This window comes from Camarhynchus parvulus, chromosome 7, assembly GCF_901933205.1.
Source record: "Camarhynchus parvulus chromosome 7, STF_HiC, whole genome shotgun sequence".
Taxonomy (NCBI): domain Eukaryota; kingdom Metazoa; phylum Chordata; class Aves; order Passeriformes; family Thraupidae; genus Camarhynchus; species Camarhynchus parvulus.
Window position 1 is genome coordinate 15,642,488 of NC_044577.1, and position 19,956 is coordinate 15,662,443.

Sequence of the window (19,956 nt, forward strand, 5' to 3'; positions counted from 1 at the left end):
AGAAAGAACCCACCTTAAAAATGGATCATGAGTATTGACAAATATTTTGTTTATTTTACTGATTACGATTCAAGTTTCAATGTAAAAATGCTTACTCTCACATGATACTGATCAAGAAAATATTTCATTTTCATAAAGTTCAATGGGCAATTAAAATTGTGGCTACTTGTGAAGTAAATAAATGATTCATAAAGGCCATAGGAAACTGTACAAAACTTAAATGGGAAATCTCACTTCCAGGATGACAGTAGGTTGTCCATTTAAGTGTTTTATTAAACTGTTGTGACTGTTTCAAAAGACAGTGCTGGGCAGTTTCATCTGAGTAACTGAAAAAGATATTTTGCATCTGTGCAAAACAAACAACAGGAACAAAACCCATACACACTAGGACTGAAGTACAGATGAACACAAAATTTTGTTAGAAACCTGTTTTCAACATACAGTGAGAAATGTCCATTGTACAAAACTTAGTGACTGACCTACAATTAATTTAAGATTATCCCAGCAATGCAAATACAACTCAGAACAGCTCAATTGTGTAAGATTTTCCAGTAGTATTACAGTAAGAGACTACTGAATTTTTAGTAGTTTGACTTACGCTGTCTGTTTTGATGAAAGCCTATATTTATACTCTTAAGTATTTGGTGGTTACAAGTCTGTTACATACTTAATGCAGCACAGGGAGGTACTCCTTGGTGTTCTCTCATCTGTCTCAGCAGCTTTCCTTTAGCAAGAGGCTGGGCTGTGCAGCTGCATCTGTCGAAAACACTGTTGTCAGTCTTTGTCCTCCGGGCGGGGGATGCTTTAAGTCACAAACATCTGGCAGCATCCAGCACTGAATATACTGTCAGCTGTGCTGCCTAGCCCAACTTGGAAACCCAGATTTGCATTTCCTGGTTAGTACTTTGTGCCCAGTAGGCTGGAACATTGTTAAGTAAAAGTCCATAAACATTAACAGTGATGTTTACACTTTATTGGGGGAAGGGGGAAGGGAATAGCAAAAATCAATGTAAGTTACTAGTTTTGAAAGTTTAGTCTATGTTATATTTGATTACTGGGATATCAATACAATGAAAGTGGAAGAATTTCAACAGTAATTTTTAATTTTTAGTACATCATTTGTGCAGGGCTTTATAAAAGATTTTTGTTTCCAAAGATGTTATTGGGGTCCACATATTCTTTAACAGATCTCAGCATTCCCAAGCCAACATCAGAGATGCTCTCCTTCATCCAGCGCTTCCGCAATTTGCCTACTGGAAAAACAAAAACAAAGTGTTTCAATATATGGCAGGATTCTAGGAGCCAATCAATCTTGTGACCATGAATGAATAAACACTGTGTGATAAATGCTTTTATTCAAACATGAGAAATGTTTTGCTTTATTTGATTTATTGAGCCCACCAGACTATCAAGCTCATTAAGCTCAGCATACTCCCAGAGGAAGACTGTGTTCCACACTGTCTACTTTCTTTAGAAACTATGAAATTTAGATGAAGCTTAGGCTGAAATCACATGTTCTATTAAGACAAGGAATCAGTAGTAAGTTTTAAAAAGCCACAAACTAATTTTAAGTTGTAAACTGTAGAGGAGATTACTAAAAAGCAGAACCCCACATTTTTTGATTACTTTAAAGTGAAAACATAACTCAATAATCAAGCTTAAAGCAGTATTGGTTTAAATAGCAAAAAAATGTTTATATGAAGAAGGCTTAATATTTAATTTAAAAACTTCTATGCTGGCTGGTAATTGCTCAGTGGTATTACACAAGAGCTTTGTTTTGCATGTAAAAATGGCTATTCACAAAATACACCAAATACAAACAAAGCTGAAACAATCTTCTAAGAATTCATTTCACTAAATTCTCACAATAGTCCTGTTAAATGGTCAAGTGTTCACATGCTAATTAACCAAATCATCAACTCTGATTAACAGATCATTCAAAACTGAGGACATTTTTTTTCATTGAACACACTTTAGCATTAAACTTGCCAGCCCGAAACACAATCCATTTGTCAGTAAGAAAAGATACAGTAAAGGTTTGAGAGATGGAAGCTTTAAGAGTATATGAAGCTAAATTCAAGCTATCTTTTGTGCCCTGTTTCAAGGTAACCATCAAATTGTCATCAGAATAATAAATTACAGGGACACCTCTGGAGAACAGAGTATATTTGTTTATACCTTAAGGAATACGAGCCAGTCACAATGCCAATAGAAAAAGCAAATAATGTGAGACAGAATGAAATTTGCAGTTTGCTAGAAAATGACTATTAGCAGCATGTGTGTCAAGATCAAAGATCACAACTGAAGGACAAAAAGAATTTGTCATGTGGTATGAAACCCTGGCTGTATTCTGCAGCCCCAGCTCAGGAAAGAATCTCCATCTATGAATATACTGTCACTACAATGTGACTGTCTGAGCACACTGACGTGGTCAAATTCAATCTGTTAAAAGTTTAATACTGCTACAAAACACCTGAATTGTGGATGTGGCTTGACCATCCCCTTAAGTCACTCACACTGGGTCTTACACAAGCAACCGAAGAACAGTCATTACTATTCTCAACTGTTATCTGTAATATAGTTTCAGTGAATGTGTTCTGTGGTTATGGATGTAATTGTCCTGAAAAGACTGCAAACAACTGCTCCAACAAGATGGAGCACATTAGAATCACAGCAGGATGCCCAACAGCTAGCATGCCTGCCTCTTTTACACCTCCAGTAATAATGCAATTCCACAAGGAACTGAACTACCGTCTGAGCAGCACCAAACAGTCGTTGCATATTTAATGAAGTCGCTCACCAAGTGCTGGAAAACAGAAGGTGCTTGGAGTGCATCATTAGTTCTGTCAAAGTGATAATTTACACATCTATCTTGTCAAATTTTCTATGGTTTATACTTTTGCAATAATAAATCTAACATACATCTGATTAGTGAACTGGAAACAAAAAAAGCTGTACTACAGTCACCAGCAGTCTTTCACAAACACGCTCAACAAAAAGATTTTAACCCCTTGGTAACAGCGACGTTGATTCCCTGCTCCTAGCGTTCATGTCAATAAAACATACGTAGAGTTTTCAGCTACTCAAGTTTTCACATTAGAGTTAAAAAGCTTTGAAGCACTCTCTCCTAATTCTAAGCTGGTCCATCAGATAAAATGGAAAACACACCAAATGAAAGAAAGGCTCTGTGAAAATGAGAGCAGCACTTAGAAAGGTCATTTATATATTGTTTCACTTCAGGTTAGTGTTGTACTATACATTTTCTGGTGCTTCTCCTCCACGGGACAACCCAAATGGCTTCAAGGATGAGAAAAGGAAAAGAGGAAGAAAATGCCATAATAGTTAAAGGGGTTAGTGTGAACATAAAAATAATTCCAAGTGACAAAGTTGCCTACCTCCGCTCTAAGCCTAGCTAAAGAACAGCTTTGTGCTCAAGGAAACCTTAACTTCCCACCAATAAGATCTCAGTTAGGCCTGATCTTACCATAGGCTACAGAAAACCAACTTCCCATTTTTAGCCTAGAGGAAGTAGACTTTTCAGTTTTAGCCCTACATGATGGCATTTATCTAGAACTGACAGGAGACAGTGCACAAAACCAGAACAGACACAATAATCTACCACTTACAGTAGGTAATTTTAATTTCACAATTAAAAAATGAGACCAAATTCACCTGATTCTATATGCTACATAACAACATTATTAACAATGTGTTTGTAGTAGCTTAGCACAGCAAGTTACTACTTGTTCACTCAGTCATACATGCCATCACATGCACAATCCTTGTGCCCCAACTGGAAACAAACACAGCCCTTCCTTCTTGCATCTTCTCCCTCTGAAGACACTTAATCTTGCATCTGTAAAAGGGATGGAATCAGGCTCTGCTTGGTGGTGCCAAGCATAAGTCCAAGAGGCAACAGGCACAAGAAATTCCATCCAAGCATAAGGAATAATTTCTTTACTGTTCAGGCGCCCAAGCACTGGAACAGATTGTCCAGAGAGGGAGTGGAGGTATTCAAGAACCTTCTGGATGCCACCCTGTGCAATGGTGCTCTAGGATGGCCCTGTCTGAGCAGGGAAATGGGATGAAATGACCCACTGTGGCCCCTTGCAACCTTACCCATTCTGTGATTCAGTGATCTTACGCATCCAAGATAAGGTAGAAGAGAATCAGTCTTCAAGTTCTACAGGTGGCAAGTGGCCTGTTCCTGAGGTGTGCTGAGCAGTCCAATAGTGCCTAAAAACATTCACTGCTAGGAAGCCAGAAACCTCCAATCTGAACCCCAGCCTATTACACTGAGCACAAACCCCACAGCTTAGCAGGGGGGTTCTCACAAGGCACTTCAGATCAGAAAGCCAAGGAGCTTGTTCAGTAGCAACTCCAAAGACAGTCCAACACCAACTTTATTTATTTTTTAGGTTTTTATCTATCATTCTAGTCCACATAGGAAAGAGAAATATGTGAACTGGCTAAGCAACTTTTCCCCAGCTCTGATACATGCTGCTCAATGTTGGTTTAATTGGAAAAGTTCATCTTTCCATTGTCCTTTTTCACTTGCACATCTTTGAAAATGCATCTGGATGGCTACAAACGGAGTGAGCAGAAAGCAGGCAGTAATTGGTTTTCTCACTTTTGGAATATGAAGTACCAGAGCACACATGAACAGTTCTGTAAGAAAAATTTTCATGTAGCTGATTGATTTCAGGAATTACTCTACACCCATGCAGAACAGATTTACAGCACTGTGTGGTCCCAGTGGAAATAGGTTCTGATGGCACTGCACATGGCTCTGGACTTCCTCTGCTCCAGCCCTTTCAACTTGAAGAGTTGGTTCCTGCTTAACAACAGCTTTGCAACAGGAGCAGCAGTGACAGGTCCTAAGAAGGATGAGGCTCATGCAGCTGTTGCTCTTCCTGAAGCTAGCTGTCCCTCCAGAAAGCAGCTCTCTGCCCTTACAGTCTGCTTAACATGCTATTAACTCTTCCAGGGAGAACTCTGCAGTACTGAGAAAGGTCAGTGCATGAATGTAAAACACGGCAGCACTGGAGGATATTGGACCAGTGTACACCAAGTCTACTGCATAATTAGCACCTCACCACCATAACATTTTGCCTATTTTCACTTGGTATCTTAACAGCTGAAATAATACTTTCAAGATTGGTGGTGATGAATCAGGAGGTCCTTTCCTTTTTTCTTTTGAAAAGACACTGAAGACAACTATTCTGTTAAGATTTTCAACAGACCAAGGAGGAAAATACAACTGTGTTATTGTATTATTTCACATGAGGTTACTCCATGTCTAACAAATGTATCAGTTTCAACTCATTCTCATGAGTAGAACAAGCTCTAGTATGCTCAACTGAAGGGAAGATTTTTTTCCCCTGTGCAGAAGAGAAAAGAGTGTGTTCAACTCCCCCTCATAAAAGAACTTTATAATTTCAGATTCTGTAGTTTGTCTGAGTTAATTATTGCAGTGTATAAGCCACAGCCTCTTAATGCCAAAGAATTGCAATGTCAAATATGTAATTGAATGCAAACAAGGTGTAAGGTTTGTTTTTTCCTTTGTTTTGCTTTAGGGTTTTGGCTTTTGTTTTTAGTGTTGTTTTTTTCTTATTTTTTGTTTTCCTACATAACTGCCACTGATACTATAGCTAAACCTATGCAGCACAGGCTACCTGGTTAACCTTTATTCTAATCAGCTGTCTAGGAAGTAGAAGAAAATTAGTTCTACTATGTTAAGTGGCTAAATGGGGCTATTTTCCTCAACCCCACAACCTGATAATTGTTTCCTTAAGCAACCAATTGTAGTTAAAACAGTGCCTCAAAGGGAAGCAATGTATCATTACTTTTTACACTGCTTAGTTTTACATGGGTCCTTAGCTTGGTGATATGAAAGGGATCAGGTATTAGGTACAAATCCAACCTTCTCCCTTTCTGATGGTGTACCCCAAAAAGGTTATGGTTGTATTTATACACCAGTCATACCTACTGGCGCCTCCTCAGCACGTTATTTCAAGTGTACAAAAAAGGCATGTTTGATAAAAGAAAAAATCAAGTGTGACACATCATATGGGTGTTTTAAGGGCTTGCCAAAAATGATTAGAATAATTATTTTTCTGAAATTAAACTTGTATCTACAAGAAATTGTCATTCTTAATGCTGCTTTTTAAATGCTAAGTTTCTAAACACTATCTACGGCTCTCTAGCAACCTTACGTGACTCTCAAATCTAAATCTAAATCCCAGTGCCCAGAAAGAAGGATCAAAGCTGCACTTGAAGATGTGCAAGGTCCCTTTCTGAGCATAGGACACAGTCAAGACAGGGTGACAACTATAATGGGGGGTGGGGGAAGGAAGATTTATACACAGTAAAGTCCTTCTGAAGGTACTCTTCAGAAAGTTAAAAGTTATTTCAGTCCTCACTGTGCACCTACCTGCAGTTGGTACTTCCCCAGATGTAAAGTAATTTATATATTTATACAACCCAAACTCTCACATATGACCATTTCTTCACTCAAGGAGTATATGAACATTGACTTAAGCAGACTTTGTATTTCCTATAGCCTCAAGTCCCAGACTACATCTGTTTTCTTTGATACACAAACCCAGAGTTAAAATAGCTCCATTTATCACAGTGTGATTGTAGGCAGACAAATCAGCCTGTCTGTTTCCAGATAGTGAAAACAACTGTTATTAATCACAATTACAAGACAAACACCAAAGGAAATTGCACCAGTATTTTCTTTTACCTTACACAATAGACCAGTCAGTGCTAAGAGTTACAAGGCTTGAAGGTCAGTAAATAAAACTGACAATATTAGGCTAATTTTCAGCACCACATCTACTAAGCACTGGAAAAAAATTAATCTTGAATATTAAACACAATGAACTGCCAGCCAAAACCATTCAAAGTGGAAAATATATATCAGTATCAGAGGCAATCATGCATACAGCAGGAGCATACAAAGTCAAACAGAAACCCAGTTTTCAGAGCTGTGGAGTCACAAGGTTCAAGCATGCAAGGGTTTGAAAATGCTATATAATTCTTTTTTCTTGTTTAACACGTGGTAAGCAAGGTTTTACATGGTGAGGGCAAATACATCCAAATGTGTGTCAAGCTCCAGCTGCATGTGAGTTGGATGAAATACCAGTCACAGTAAAACAGAGTGCCACAGCAGGGAAGGCATGAGAGTACATCAAGGGGGTAATCCCACATCCAGTGTGTGAGAATTGACAGGTCCACTATACCACCATGTTCAAGATCTAATCGGAGGACCATAACAGCATATCAAAGAAAAACTACTGAAACCTTTTCACTCATGTTTTTACCTACACATCCCTCAATATCCTGATACTGCTAAAGCAGAGTCCATTTCAGTGTCCATCACAAAGCAAGATGCCTGAAAACAGCCCTAGTTACAAGTTTAAGCTCCCTTCAAATTTAGGAAATAACTGATATGTTTTAAAGCACAGCTTCTGCCCTTTAGTTTTTGTCCCCCACACAGTGATTTTTGAATCACAAATTTTTTCTCTAGTTTTAAACCATTACACTTCTTCTTTGCTCTTGTATCTGTGACCAGGCAATGCCCCAAGAGAGCAGAGAGAAGAAATATATGAAAATAATCACTTTCAAGAAGGTAGCTGCACAAATCACACTGACATCACAACAAGTCTTCCTGACATCCAAGGTTATAACATTATATAGGATGCATGCAATCAAATTCCATGTATGTGGGAAAAGCATATATAAAGCACCAGGTATAGGAAGTATTGCTTATACATGACATTAGTTCTTAATATTAAAGCATAAAATACCTTGTGGAGATGCTAGTAACACAGGACAAGTAATCCCCAAACTCCAAGAGAGGAAACTAGGTAACTAGAACTTATTAGACAGCAGGCCAGTAAAGTCAATACTTACATAACAACAATTGTGCAACAAATGGTAGATTGCAACACAGTCCAGTTCAAAGTCACTGGCTCTTTTATTCAGACACTTGGCCTAAGTGCTCTGGAATTTGGGCAAACAGCATTCACAAAGCCACCAGGGACAGAAAATTGTCTTACAACTGTGAAAATCACATTTGAAGTCTTTGTAACTGAATATATTTCTACACAAGGATCAGTAAAAGTTGTTTAAGACAAACTGATCAAACTGGAAAAAGAGTGGGAAGTTTCTAGATAAAACGCCAGGAGATCTCCTCCCCCCTCAACCCTCCTCCAGTAATTTCAGTAATGCCATGAAATATTTTTCATAATTCTACTACAAACTATTTTATGTACTCATGAGTATTTAGCAGTATCAAAGAGACTAACATTAGACTGAGAACATTACCTCCATGGTGATGTGAAAGACTTCCTCCATTGGCCAGTATTTCTTCTCTAGCAGCCCTCTAAATTTGAAAGAAATGGTATTTATTCAACAGCTTGCACAAGACTTTTGGAATTCATGACATGCTTGCTATTGCACTTATACACACAGGTGTATGAAAACTTTCTGAAGTAATCAGGGTACATTATATAGGTAAACATTATAGTTCAAGCCTGCAGATAAAGGTAAGTAAGAGTCTTCTAAATAAACATCCAAGCTATGACATTTCAAATGGCATCTCTTGTAACAAATGTACTACTCAAGAATAGAATATTCTGGATCACTTTCCCGCTGCCAAAACTTAAATATCCAGTGGCTGGGATGCACATTTGGAAGATGATTAAGTCTCAAAAAGAAGTCTGAAAACAGGCTTGTCAGAGCAAGTCAAGATCCTTATTCAGATCAGAGCTCAACCCAGATCTCCAAGATCGTGGTTGAGGCAGTGAGGTCCTTTACAAAAGACAGCCTTTTCATGGGTGCAGTTTGTGGCAGAAAACAAAATTCAGTTTTTTATGTTAAGAATGTTCAAGCTGTAGAATCTTCTTTGCCATTCACTTCTGAATAATTAGAGAGCTTAGAAGGCGTAAATAACAAAAGCTTTTCTAAGCCCAAGCACTACATGATTTTTTTTTCTAAAGAGTGTACTGTTTTAGGAATAACATATATAACTGCAGCTGTGCAATTAAGAGATTTTTTTTTCAGTCTGCCATAGAGTACATATACTTGGTCAGCAAACTCACTTTGTTAGGTTAAATTTAGTTACTACAATGGAAAATGTGCACTCAGGTCATCACACAAACTAATTCCAATAAAAGAAATATCTAAGTATAAGTAAGTTTCATTAAATAAATACTCAAGTATTACATTCTTCAGTGCCCTATATGCAACAGCATGGAAGCCTCTGAACTTGTAGATAAAACTTTGCATCCACTTGCCAAATTAAAGAGAAATTTCTAAAGAATAAGCATGAGAAGAATGATATCCCAGTTATAAATACTATTTATCTACAGTCCTATTAGCAATTTTCTGGTGCTGATGTTTGAGCTAGGAACCAGAAGGTAGGACAGAAAGCAGTTTGGCCATAGTCCTTCTAAGAATTGCATCTTGAAGCCAACAAGGATATTTGTTTCACCTAACTAGGTATGTTCAGTGTTTCATCAGCCAAGTGTTACAGCAGAAGTATGGCAGAGCTGCTTGGCCATTGCTGAAGCAGCTTACAACTCGTCTAACAGATTGGACTTAGACCAATGCTTAATCTCAGCCTAACTGAAAAGGCATGAAACAGTACCATTCCTTATTCTCTACATGCAGCACTATTAATAAGTGCATTTTTTTACCATGCATTTTACAGACTGAGTATTAAGCAGGAGAAGTAGTTTTGTAAATAATGGAACTAAGGAAGACTAGTTTCCCATGGATTTGGGGTTTGAGGTTTGAAGCTTCTGCCATCCAAGAAACTCCAGGTCAAGCTCTTCTATACTTTACTCAGAACTATCGATGTACTGATATCTAAAACCGTCCCCTGATAGCCTTTTCTCTACTTGATGAACTATTAACATGTACCTCTTATTACTGATAATGATCAAAGCTTTACAAACAGACTTTTCAGATCTTTCCTGCAAAATTCAGTAAGCTTGGCCAATAGGTTCAGCACAAAATACAGGTCATCAGTTTTCCCCCCTTTAACTACTGTTTCTTTATACATTACCTCAATTTGTTCATAGACATGAATAGGATCACTAATTCCTCTGTAGTTAAAGGCAAAGTAGAAGTAGACACATGCACCTGCATCGTAAGTCTGTGTCACCCTGTTGAAGAGAACTGCATTACAAACAAAGCTTTATGATATTAAGCCAACCACTATTTGACAGCATAAAATTCTTAAGATTACTTCCTATCTTATTCAAAGGGACAGCATCTTTTTTTTTTAATTTCTTCATCCTTTTTGCTCCTAATCCATGAGTGACTCAATGCTATGACTTCGAAAGTTGAGGCTCGTAAGTCATTACAATTGACTCTTGTCCATATAAGCAAGAGTTTAAAGCATAAGCAAGTGCTACTAATCCCTTGAACTTCCCATTCCTTCATGTAATCCACTTGCAGATTCAAGAGGAAGGTCAAGGCTACTGGTATTTGTAATATCATCACCAGATCTCTTACTGAAAAAAGATTCAAGAAAAATTATTTCTGTTATTGCATGGCTTACCTACAGGTGGAAAGAGGAGCAAACTGAACACCCTTTTCTTTGCATTCTCGTACTATCCTTTCCTTTACATTTCTACAAAGGTCCAAAACCCTGTAACAGGAAACACATTAATATATAAAATTTCAGTATTTGATTTTATATAGCTTCTAAAAAAAGAACTTCACAACCTTTTTAAAAAGCATAATCTAATACAACATAAGAGTACCTTCTAAAATCACTGTTAACTAGCTTAGCCTTTGTTCTAAGAACAGTTCTCATCAAGACTCCACTGCTTTTTCTGCACTTCTGTATAGCAAGTTTACTCTGAGACAGAGAACCTAAAAGCTCTTCTTCATAAGGAATAGGTGTCAACAGTGTTTAAAAAAATAAGGAGACTACCTACTACTGTATGTCTTTACTTTCTTAGCAAAACAGCCTCAAAGTTTTGGCAAAGTAGTTAACAAATACAGAAGAAATCCTGAGAACTCAAAAGGTCTGGCAAACTGTACTAACACCATACCTTTGTGCTGCTACAAGGCCAAACCTGCAGATCCTTCAGCTGGGCACTACTCTGCCAACTTGAAACGCTATAATTCTAATGTGGCAAAGAGCTATTAGACCTTGTTGGAAACCATACTTGTTCTGCCCTTTTTTTTTTTTTTTTTTTTGGTTCTTCTAGACAGACCCAGTTGCAAACAAATTGCTAGAGCAACCAAAAGAAATCACTGTTTTTCAAGTTACCATTTCTTCAGTTACACATTCTCCCACAAAGGTCTGCAGAGCAGAACTATAATGCAGATTTTGGTGTTTTACACAGATTTAGAACTATATTAAAGATTCACAGAACATAAGAGAATTTAACCATTTACTGAATAAGAAAGTCAGGTAAATATTTTTTCAAGTATCTGCTACCTGTCAAGGACAAGTTAATCACTTTATGAAAAGTTACATGGTCCTTATAAATCAAAGTAAAAAAAAGGTTTTCAAAGCATTTGCTTTGGCGAGGACAATTTTAAATACTTTCTTAAGTAAAAACTCATTGTCTTCTGAAACAAGGGAGAGGCAGAAAACTGGTGACTAAGAAGTTAGCATTCTTCAAAATCTATAAAGCTAAAGTAAAATGAAGAGCACTTCCATTTTAAAATTGTCCTCAAATTTCTTCTACACTCTTAGGACACTGTACCAATTTTCAAACAGGGGCTGGAATTTACAATTGCCACTAAATTCAATAGCAAGGGTATAGGGTTGCCAGCTTAAGTCATCAGACCTGCATTGAATGCTGTAAAGCTTTGATTCAAATCACTTTAGATCCTATTTAAGAGATTTCAGGCTTACCAAATGGACTGGAGCATCCAAAATGATTTTGTATATTAAACTCTGTTGTGGTCAAATGTTTCTCAACCATAGCTAATAGATAAAATACCCTTAGGTAAAAGATCTCAATCTTGGGCAAAAGTTACCTTTTCAGTACTTCCCTACATTGCTGGAAAAAGAAAAAAAACTTACTTAAATATAATTGATTTTTTTCATCTTCACTACAGACTAATCCCTTTGAAATTCACTGCTGATCCCATACACATGGTTGCTCATCCCCCACTGCAATGACTGTCACCAATGTCCTCCTAAACAGGGCAATTTCAAACCCTAAATTTGTTACAGTAAGGTAACCTAAGATGAAATATTACTGAATGGTTGATACACTGCATGTACAAAATTCTGGTATGTAATTTATCAGCAACTTTAGCAAGAACACAGAGCTGCAACACTTGAGGTATGTCAGGCTGCATCCAGTACATGCAAGGCCTAAAAGAAGCATCCTCATGAGCAAACACAAGTTAGGAACAATTTGAATGAAATCAAGTTTTAAGAAATTTTGAAAAGTAATCAGAGTTTACCTATCCCAAGGAACAGATGTCTCAAATGATTCTCCTATTACGTAATAATCCAGGCCTAGGTCCTAATAAAAAGAGTAATGAAATTATCAGTAACATTCAGCATCAGCATCTGGTATTCCAGTGTATGCTACAGTTATCAGGTGAACAACTTTTTAGTTTGCAGGAGAAGAACAGAAATTCTAATGTAGCAAAAACACCCATATGTCCCACTGACGTTAAGTTTATTATTAATAGGGAAATAGGGAAGCTTTTAAAAGACAAGATGACAAATATTTTGATGTCATGGCTACAGTGAGATAACTTGTCAGACTGTCAGTACATCTACACTAATCAAATATTTTTATCACTATAGTACCAAGCCAAGAGTTTCTGTGCTCATCAGTATAATATCTAGTAAAATTTTTTTGTGCAAGGTAGTCGCTGTCTAGATAGAAAAAAGACAAACATCTTCCCATCTTACACACAGCCTGCTGAAATAAAGGGAGATTCAGTGATTTGTCCCCAACAAATCAAACACTCAGGATGTGCATATTGTTCTGAAAAATAAAAAAGTCTCAAACAGTAAGACTAAAATGCGTAAGAACAGCTGCAGCAGTTTAGACTAAAAGTCCTTTATGTTGGAATTCTGATTTAAACTAGTCATAAGCAGATTGCCAAAGAAGAGTAAAAAGACAAGTGAGCACATGCCTCTGATTTCATTCACCCTATGGATTCTTCAATCTAATCTCCCTACCCTTTATAAGAAGCTATTTTCTTAACAAGAAAATAAATTAATATTATTATTATTCTTAACAAGAATATAAATTAATGTCTATATGGTGTTTTGCAGATGGAATTCCATAAATAATCACTGCTCAGAAATGTAAGAGATACAACCTCTGGGTTGATCCTGGATTGATACAACCTCTGAGATATCATCCAAGGCAGCCTGCAGTCACATTTCAGAGAAAGCATCTTCAAAGAAACACCTCTATGTTTTGTTACATTAATTAGCAGAAGTTGCAGCAGACAGACAACAGCTGACCTACCCGAAGGTAAGCGATGACAAATGTCAGCATGTATCCTCTCTGTCCATTATCTTCTCCTGCTGCCAAGCCACTGCAATTTACAAGAATTTAATTAATTTTCCACCAAATTAGTCACCAGTTTCAAAAATATTTATAAAATAACTTTGATTATTAAACATATGTGCAAATTTAGCTGCCCAAGCTGTGTTAAAATAGTTGTTAATAGCAAGGTCTCATCACTAGAAATCAGAAGTTACTTCAGACCAGACCTTTAATCATTTCTCTTTTCATTCCATAACCTGGAGATGAACTTAACAAAATATTTGATGTAATCTTAGAAAACAGTCTTCAAAACTCACAAAGAGTGAAGAAACACAAGTATATCCTGGATACTAATTTACAGGAACATGGGTAGTTACATTTCTAAGCAGGTTGAATTTGTGTACTTTTATGTGCACAAGTCACGAGACCTCAAGACTTAAGATCCCCAAAGCATAAGAGATCTGAATGAATTAAAAAAAGACACAAAGGTCATAGCACTAAAGATAAAGGAAGCCTTACTTTCACTAGTCTAGCAAGGATTATTGAAAGCATTTGTTTTTAACTTGATTTCCAAGAACAAGAAAGTGCTATGCATCTGGAATCAGTTTTCCTACAAGCTCCCATAAACCTGAGAGAGAGGTGGGTATGGGTGTGAAATCGAAACCCTGAAGAAGCATAGAAATGAAGTATTTTATACTATAAAGCCATTAAATGGTTTAGCATTTTAAAACAGGTTAACCTATTGAAGATTTCACTAATAGCCTTAATAAAGCAGCACAGACAGCACCATTTTTTAATGGCTCCAACACAGACAAGTTTCCCCCTTACCAATACACTACCATCTTGAAATACCAAAATACAAAAGGATTCACAGTTCAAGTAACAGAATGAAAGCACACTAGAAGCACAAAATTCAGAAATTATAGCCTTGAAATGGATAAAACAGTACTTATATGTATATTTGAATAGCTGAGACTAGTATTAGCAATAACAGTACATTCTTGACAAATCACAGTTTTAATGATAGTTTTAATCAACCACACTTAATCAAGGCAGAAGGAAAGAAACTGCTTGATCATTACTCAGCCTGCCACTTCAATGGGTGTTTTCTGGCCCTCTGTGGCACAGAAAATCACTGCACTCTCTCAACTAAACAAGTTTCCTGCATTCGTATACTCACATGAATTCTGCAAAAATTTTATATCACCCTAATGATTTTGTCTCCCTTTCTGCAGTGAAAATATAGAGTCTAGGATTGCAAAACAAGCTGCTTCCATGCCTGTAAGCAATTAAAAGGTCTGGTTTCCATTTTAATAACATTCATTCTATATTTAGGAAATATTTTTCTTCAATACAGAGACAGCTGAAGTTTTTCAATAAAGTTACCTATTAATTAGTACAAGCCATATGTATCAAAGGGAGCATTCAGTAGCTAATTGGCTGCTGCCACTTTAAACTAGTAAATTGAGAACATATCCATACAGTAACCACTACAAAAATATGGCAGTCCAATTTTTTCCTGGACAGTTCATTCCCAGTTTCACATTGAAAATGCTCTTTGAAAAGCATACCCAAACTTGGTGGCAATATCATAGACTTGCTTCTCATGCTGAAGAACCTTCTCTCTGTCACCCTCAAAGAGCAAGGTAGCTACACACAGTATGTTGGGATCAAATCCTTTAAACTGCAGAGAGAGACAAACTTGCCATTAGTCACAGTCTATGTGGCAGAATACAAGGAACAGGTTTTTACTTTTCCAATACATGGCATGTGCCCTGGTCAGTAAGTGTTGCTGTAATTAAGAGGAATGACTGGGAAAAAAGTCTTTTGAAAATTTACTCCCATAACATTTAAGTTTTTTCTTGACAGGACAGGTCAATGGAAATAACAGAAATTATCTGTGACCTCTTTCCTCCTGCTAAAAAGCAGGATAGGCATAATAGCTGCTTACCTATGCTGTAGAAAAAAAAAGGTCTTAAATGCTTTAAGCAATAGAGACATTTTTATTCAATCAACTATTCCTATCAGCTATAAAAGCAGGAAGAAAACTATGACCATCATGAATGTGGAGTGAAGAAAAAACTTCTGTGCTATCTCTAAACAGAATATGTATTCCCTAACAAAAGAAGTCCCAAGACACATGTTATTTCCCACTTCAATAATCCAAGAAAAACAGCAGAATTAACACTGGTCACTGTCTTCCAGGAGTATGCTCACTCTTGGAAGATAATGAAATTTTCTACATTTGAATATCCATATTTGCAGTAACTCTCTAGTAAGGTAATTTGGAGTGAAAAAAATCAATAATAAGATAAAATATTTAATACAAAAGCCTAGGTGTCATCATTTTAGCAACAAATCATTGTAGGTTAAAAAGGAATGAGCTCCAGAAAGACAAAAAACCAATTTATATGGGAAAACTGCCAAATATCTTGAGGATCTTGCAAAATTCTAGCTCACTCTAATAACAAGGTAGATCATGCCTTGAAAAAAATCTAGGAAGATGAAAATATAGTAGAGTGTGGGCCTTGCTCCATCAGTATTCACTGATTATCACTGGTCTGGCAGCTGGGTAAACTGGTTCCAGTCTTCCCCCTGTCAGCAAGTTACTGTTAGAGATGGCACATTAATCTCTTATACAGATATGACCAGTGACAACAGCTCTCTTGGAATAATTCCTCAAACACAATCTCATTTGAATTCAACCACCTTTAGAACCTCAAGTTCTTACACTGTATTATCAGATACATTCAAACTAAGCTGCATTAGAAGCAGTTTACCAAAAAATCTTGAATTTTGTGAATAGCATGCAAAATTCAAACCAATATTAAAAACCCCAAAATTACCTTTGTGATGTAGAACTTTTTCAGTCCATCCAAAAATGATGTAAAAATGGAAGCAACTTGTGGTTTAAGAGCATGACCTTTGGCAAAAAGCAGAAAAAGTCATATTAAGGCAAACAGCGCTCTTAAGATTCTTACTTCAAGGGGCAAATAAAAAATAGCTTGGTAGTCAAAATTACTAGAACTGCTCGGAGCACACTGATTATCAAAATTAAAGAGAATTCTCTCTACTCATTTAGAACATGATTTAGGACAAGGTTTCATTAATTTTTTGAAGACATATGTACACCTGTGCACAAATATTTGACACTTTAATTAAGGCTGCCCTAGTTCAGATCTCACAAACCCATGGCATGTGGAAAATTTTTAAGAGAGCATTTCATTAGTTTTTACACCACAAAACTAAGCAAAAATCAGTGACTTTTTTTTAAGCTACCCCAAAACCACTGAAACAAATAGCCAAAAATGGTGAAAGTTAGGAGTCAAGCATTTTTTTCCTTAACAGTTCTATCACTTGTGTGAAGTTTTCTACATAAAGCTAGTTATTGCTTCCTTAATGACAAACGGGGAACTAAAATTACCAGGATATATAAATGGTGTCTTGGAGCCTGTTAAATTAACATTTCTGCCTCAGGACTCGGTTTAATTGAGATGAAAGTCTTTTACTGTTTGTTCCATTGTTTTCAGTCACAAACAACTTCTGAACTCTCATTACTGCTTCACTTTAGCAGCCTGGCATCTGGCCTACATGCTGTGAGCCCAATTCATAAAAAGTTATGCACCATTTACATGAGACTTCCTTCTAAAATACTTCACAAAGCATTTCCTCCTCAATAACACATGAACTTCAATAACTATGTGCTCTTTTTTCCTCTTAAGCAAAGAGGGAGTGTCTCTGCAGATACAAACCCCAAGGAGGACATCTACAAGCACACTTGAGTAAGCACAGAAAAATCATGAAAATACATCAATTTATTAAACCACAATCTAAAAAATTACTTAATGATTACAAGAAAAATCAATATTGACACACCTGAAACTATGTTTACAGCTTGCAATTGGTCAAACTGTGCTTCCCAAATAAAAAAGAAAAAGAAATGCACCTGCTTCTGTTGGACATGTCTGAGCAGAATAGTGTAACACAAACTGAGCAAAGCAAGCAGCAAGGCTTGCTGGGCCTCTCAGCTCTTCCAAATCACAACTTCCTTGATTTGAAAAATGAAGTTCAGCTTTTTCAACATCACTACATGAATGCCATTTGAAGCTGAGATTCATCACTGAGGCTTCTGTGCAAAAGAAGTTTCAAGAATTCTGACTTGTTGAAGTATCATAGTAGAGGTTTTCAAGGTCAGTCACACTTTCCATTTTCATCTTCAGGGAACAATCAAAATAGCATGGTCTCAGCAAGTTCTGCAAGCTATTAGCTTCTGGGTCATGGAACTTTAGAGTCTCCATGGAAGTGTCTTGAGCTAGAACGTATCTTCTACCAAATTTGCTAGAGTTTAAAATGACAGCTTTCCCTTAAAATTGCTGAGAAATTATTGTTCTGCATATTTGACATTGTCCTACTTAGGTGTTTGAACTAGTTGAAATTTTATGAAATCTTTTGTCTTCGGGAATCTTCTGGTAGCTTCACTGACTTTCAATACCTAAAGCCTAACAACTTAGATGTACTTGCACACAGTTACAGCACTTACAACACTTGATCTTTTTTTGAAAATAGACAGATCACTTTGGACAAATATGTCATCACCTCTGTCCCAATCAAACATTATGATATCAGAACATTTTTTAAAAACCTACAAATTCTAAGGAATCTGTGAGATGCTTTCATGAAATTTAAAGGAATCAACCCACTTACCCTGAAAATAAGGTGCTGGCATTCTGATTTTTTTTTTCATATCCAACTTCTCATTAATACTCTTAGGAAGAAAATATTTCAAGTACTGTATTTTAAAACTAGAACCTCTACTCCTTTACAGCAAAATGGAGGAAGTGATTCCAGACTTTCAATCTCACCAATAGACTAAATGTCAAGAAAGGAAACATAGCAGAAAACCCATCTCGTTTATAGGCAGAGCCTGGCTTTTTATTGACTCAAGTAGTGCATAGTGTTTCCTCTGAGACAAAGACAGGCTTCTGTTTCCCAAACTCACATTATGGCACTATCTGGAGTTGGAACTCTGGGTTCACTGCCCTCTGTCTAGATTTGAGCAAAAGAATTACTACCCAAAACAGACTTGAACTACTAAAAAGCCCTTGGAAACAGATGATACTCTATGATGATCCACACGCTTACCAAACTGAAACTGTGCATTGTCGACAAGGCGAATTGATGCAGGAGCACATCTCTTGGAGGCAAAGCCAGGGGAGTAAGAGGAAGAAAGAATAAAAAGATTACATACGTAGTTGGTTTTAAAATTCATTACAAATAAATTTTCATTTCAAAATAGCATATAAGAAAGCACTTTTTCATACCAGAGACCTCTGGCCATCACCATCATTGAAACAGGGTGACTGTGAGCTTGTTTTCACTGGAATAGCAACATCTACTAGGTATAGTAGATGGTCTAGACATTATGCATTGAGAATTTTCAGTTTAATCTCAAGCCAACACAGTAATAGTCCAAAAACATTGATCTTCATATTTTGTTTTTCTAAATTGGCATATGCACTAAAAATAGTACACTTGTTTAGCACATCAAGCTTATGTTTCTGTGTAATCAGACACACACACATAATAAAAATCCATTGAAAAAGTTTATTTGTTGAAGGTCATCTTGGCATGCAGCTGAGCACTACACAGCTGCTCACTCAGTCCCCTCCCCAGTGGGATGGGGAAGAAAAATCAGAAGGGCAAAAGCTGAAAAACCCATGGGTTGAGATGAAGACAGCTTGGTAAGCAAAATAGGGGAAAAACCCCACAAAAGCACAATGCAAAATGCAATCAATTACCATCAGCTGACCAATATGCAGGCAGTCTTCAAGCAATGGCAACCCCTATGAAACACCCCCCTCTATTTTGTTTATGATCATGATGCTATATGGTATCTGCCTTTAGTCAGTTTGGGTCAGTTGTCCCAGCTGTGTACCCTCCCAGCCTCCTATCTGCTCCAACACACTTGGTGGTGGAAAGAGAGGGAGAAACAGAAAAAGCCTGACGCTGTGTACATATTGTTTAGCAATAACTAAAACACTGGTGTGTTAACACTCTTTTGGTTACAAGTACAAAAACTAACACCACACATGCTACTATGAAAAAGTTGACTTCATCCTGGCTAGACCCAGCACACTCATGCTCTGCTGTCAGACTGCAATCAAAATCTGTACTTGGGTCTAATCTAGATTCTGTACTGTACAGGAATCTGAAAATCTGTAAGAACAGCTGCCTTCACTTAAGTAAGTTTCTGGTCATGTATATGCCTACATCCTATACTCACTGATGGCTATGTCCAGTCGTACTGAAACATGTGGCCAGAGGAATATGACAAGAGTCTGAATTTTAGGCTAGTCATCATCTAATCACATGGATATGGAAGTACTGCTCTTTCACTTCATTTGACATGTTCACTCCTCACAATATCATTAATATGTATCTGGTCACGTAAGAGGAA

The 19,956-nt window shown here is 36.9% G+C and overlaps 1 protein-coding gene across 1 annotated transcript in view; it reads right to left on the reverse strand.

Moving 5' to 3' along the window:
- Window positions 1–255: 255 nt before the first annotated feature.
- Window positions 256–19,956, reverse strand: part of AGPS (alkylglycerone phosphate synthase) — a 48,683-nt gene continuing 28,982 nt past the window's right edge. Inside the window, 9 exon segments of the mRNA XM_030952052.1 lie at window positions 256–1,253; window positions 8,335–8,392; window positions 10,079–10,178; window positions 10,577–10,666; window positions 12,451–12,512; window positions 13,479–13,548; window positions 15,071–15,183; window positions 16,346–16,422; window positions 18,642–18,693. Coding sequence (XP_030807912.1) covers window positions 1,132–1,253; window positions 8,335–8,392; window positions 10,079–10,178; window positions 10,577–10,666; window positions 12,451–12,512; window positions 13,479–13,548; window positions 15,071–15,183; window positions 16,346–16,422; window positions 18,642–18,693 — 744 coding nt within the window. The 3' untranslated portion in view covers window positions 256–1,131.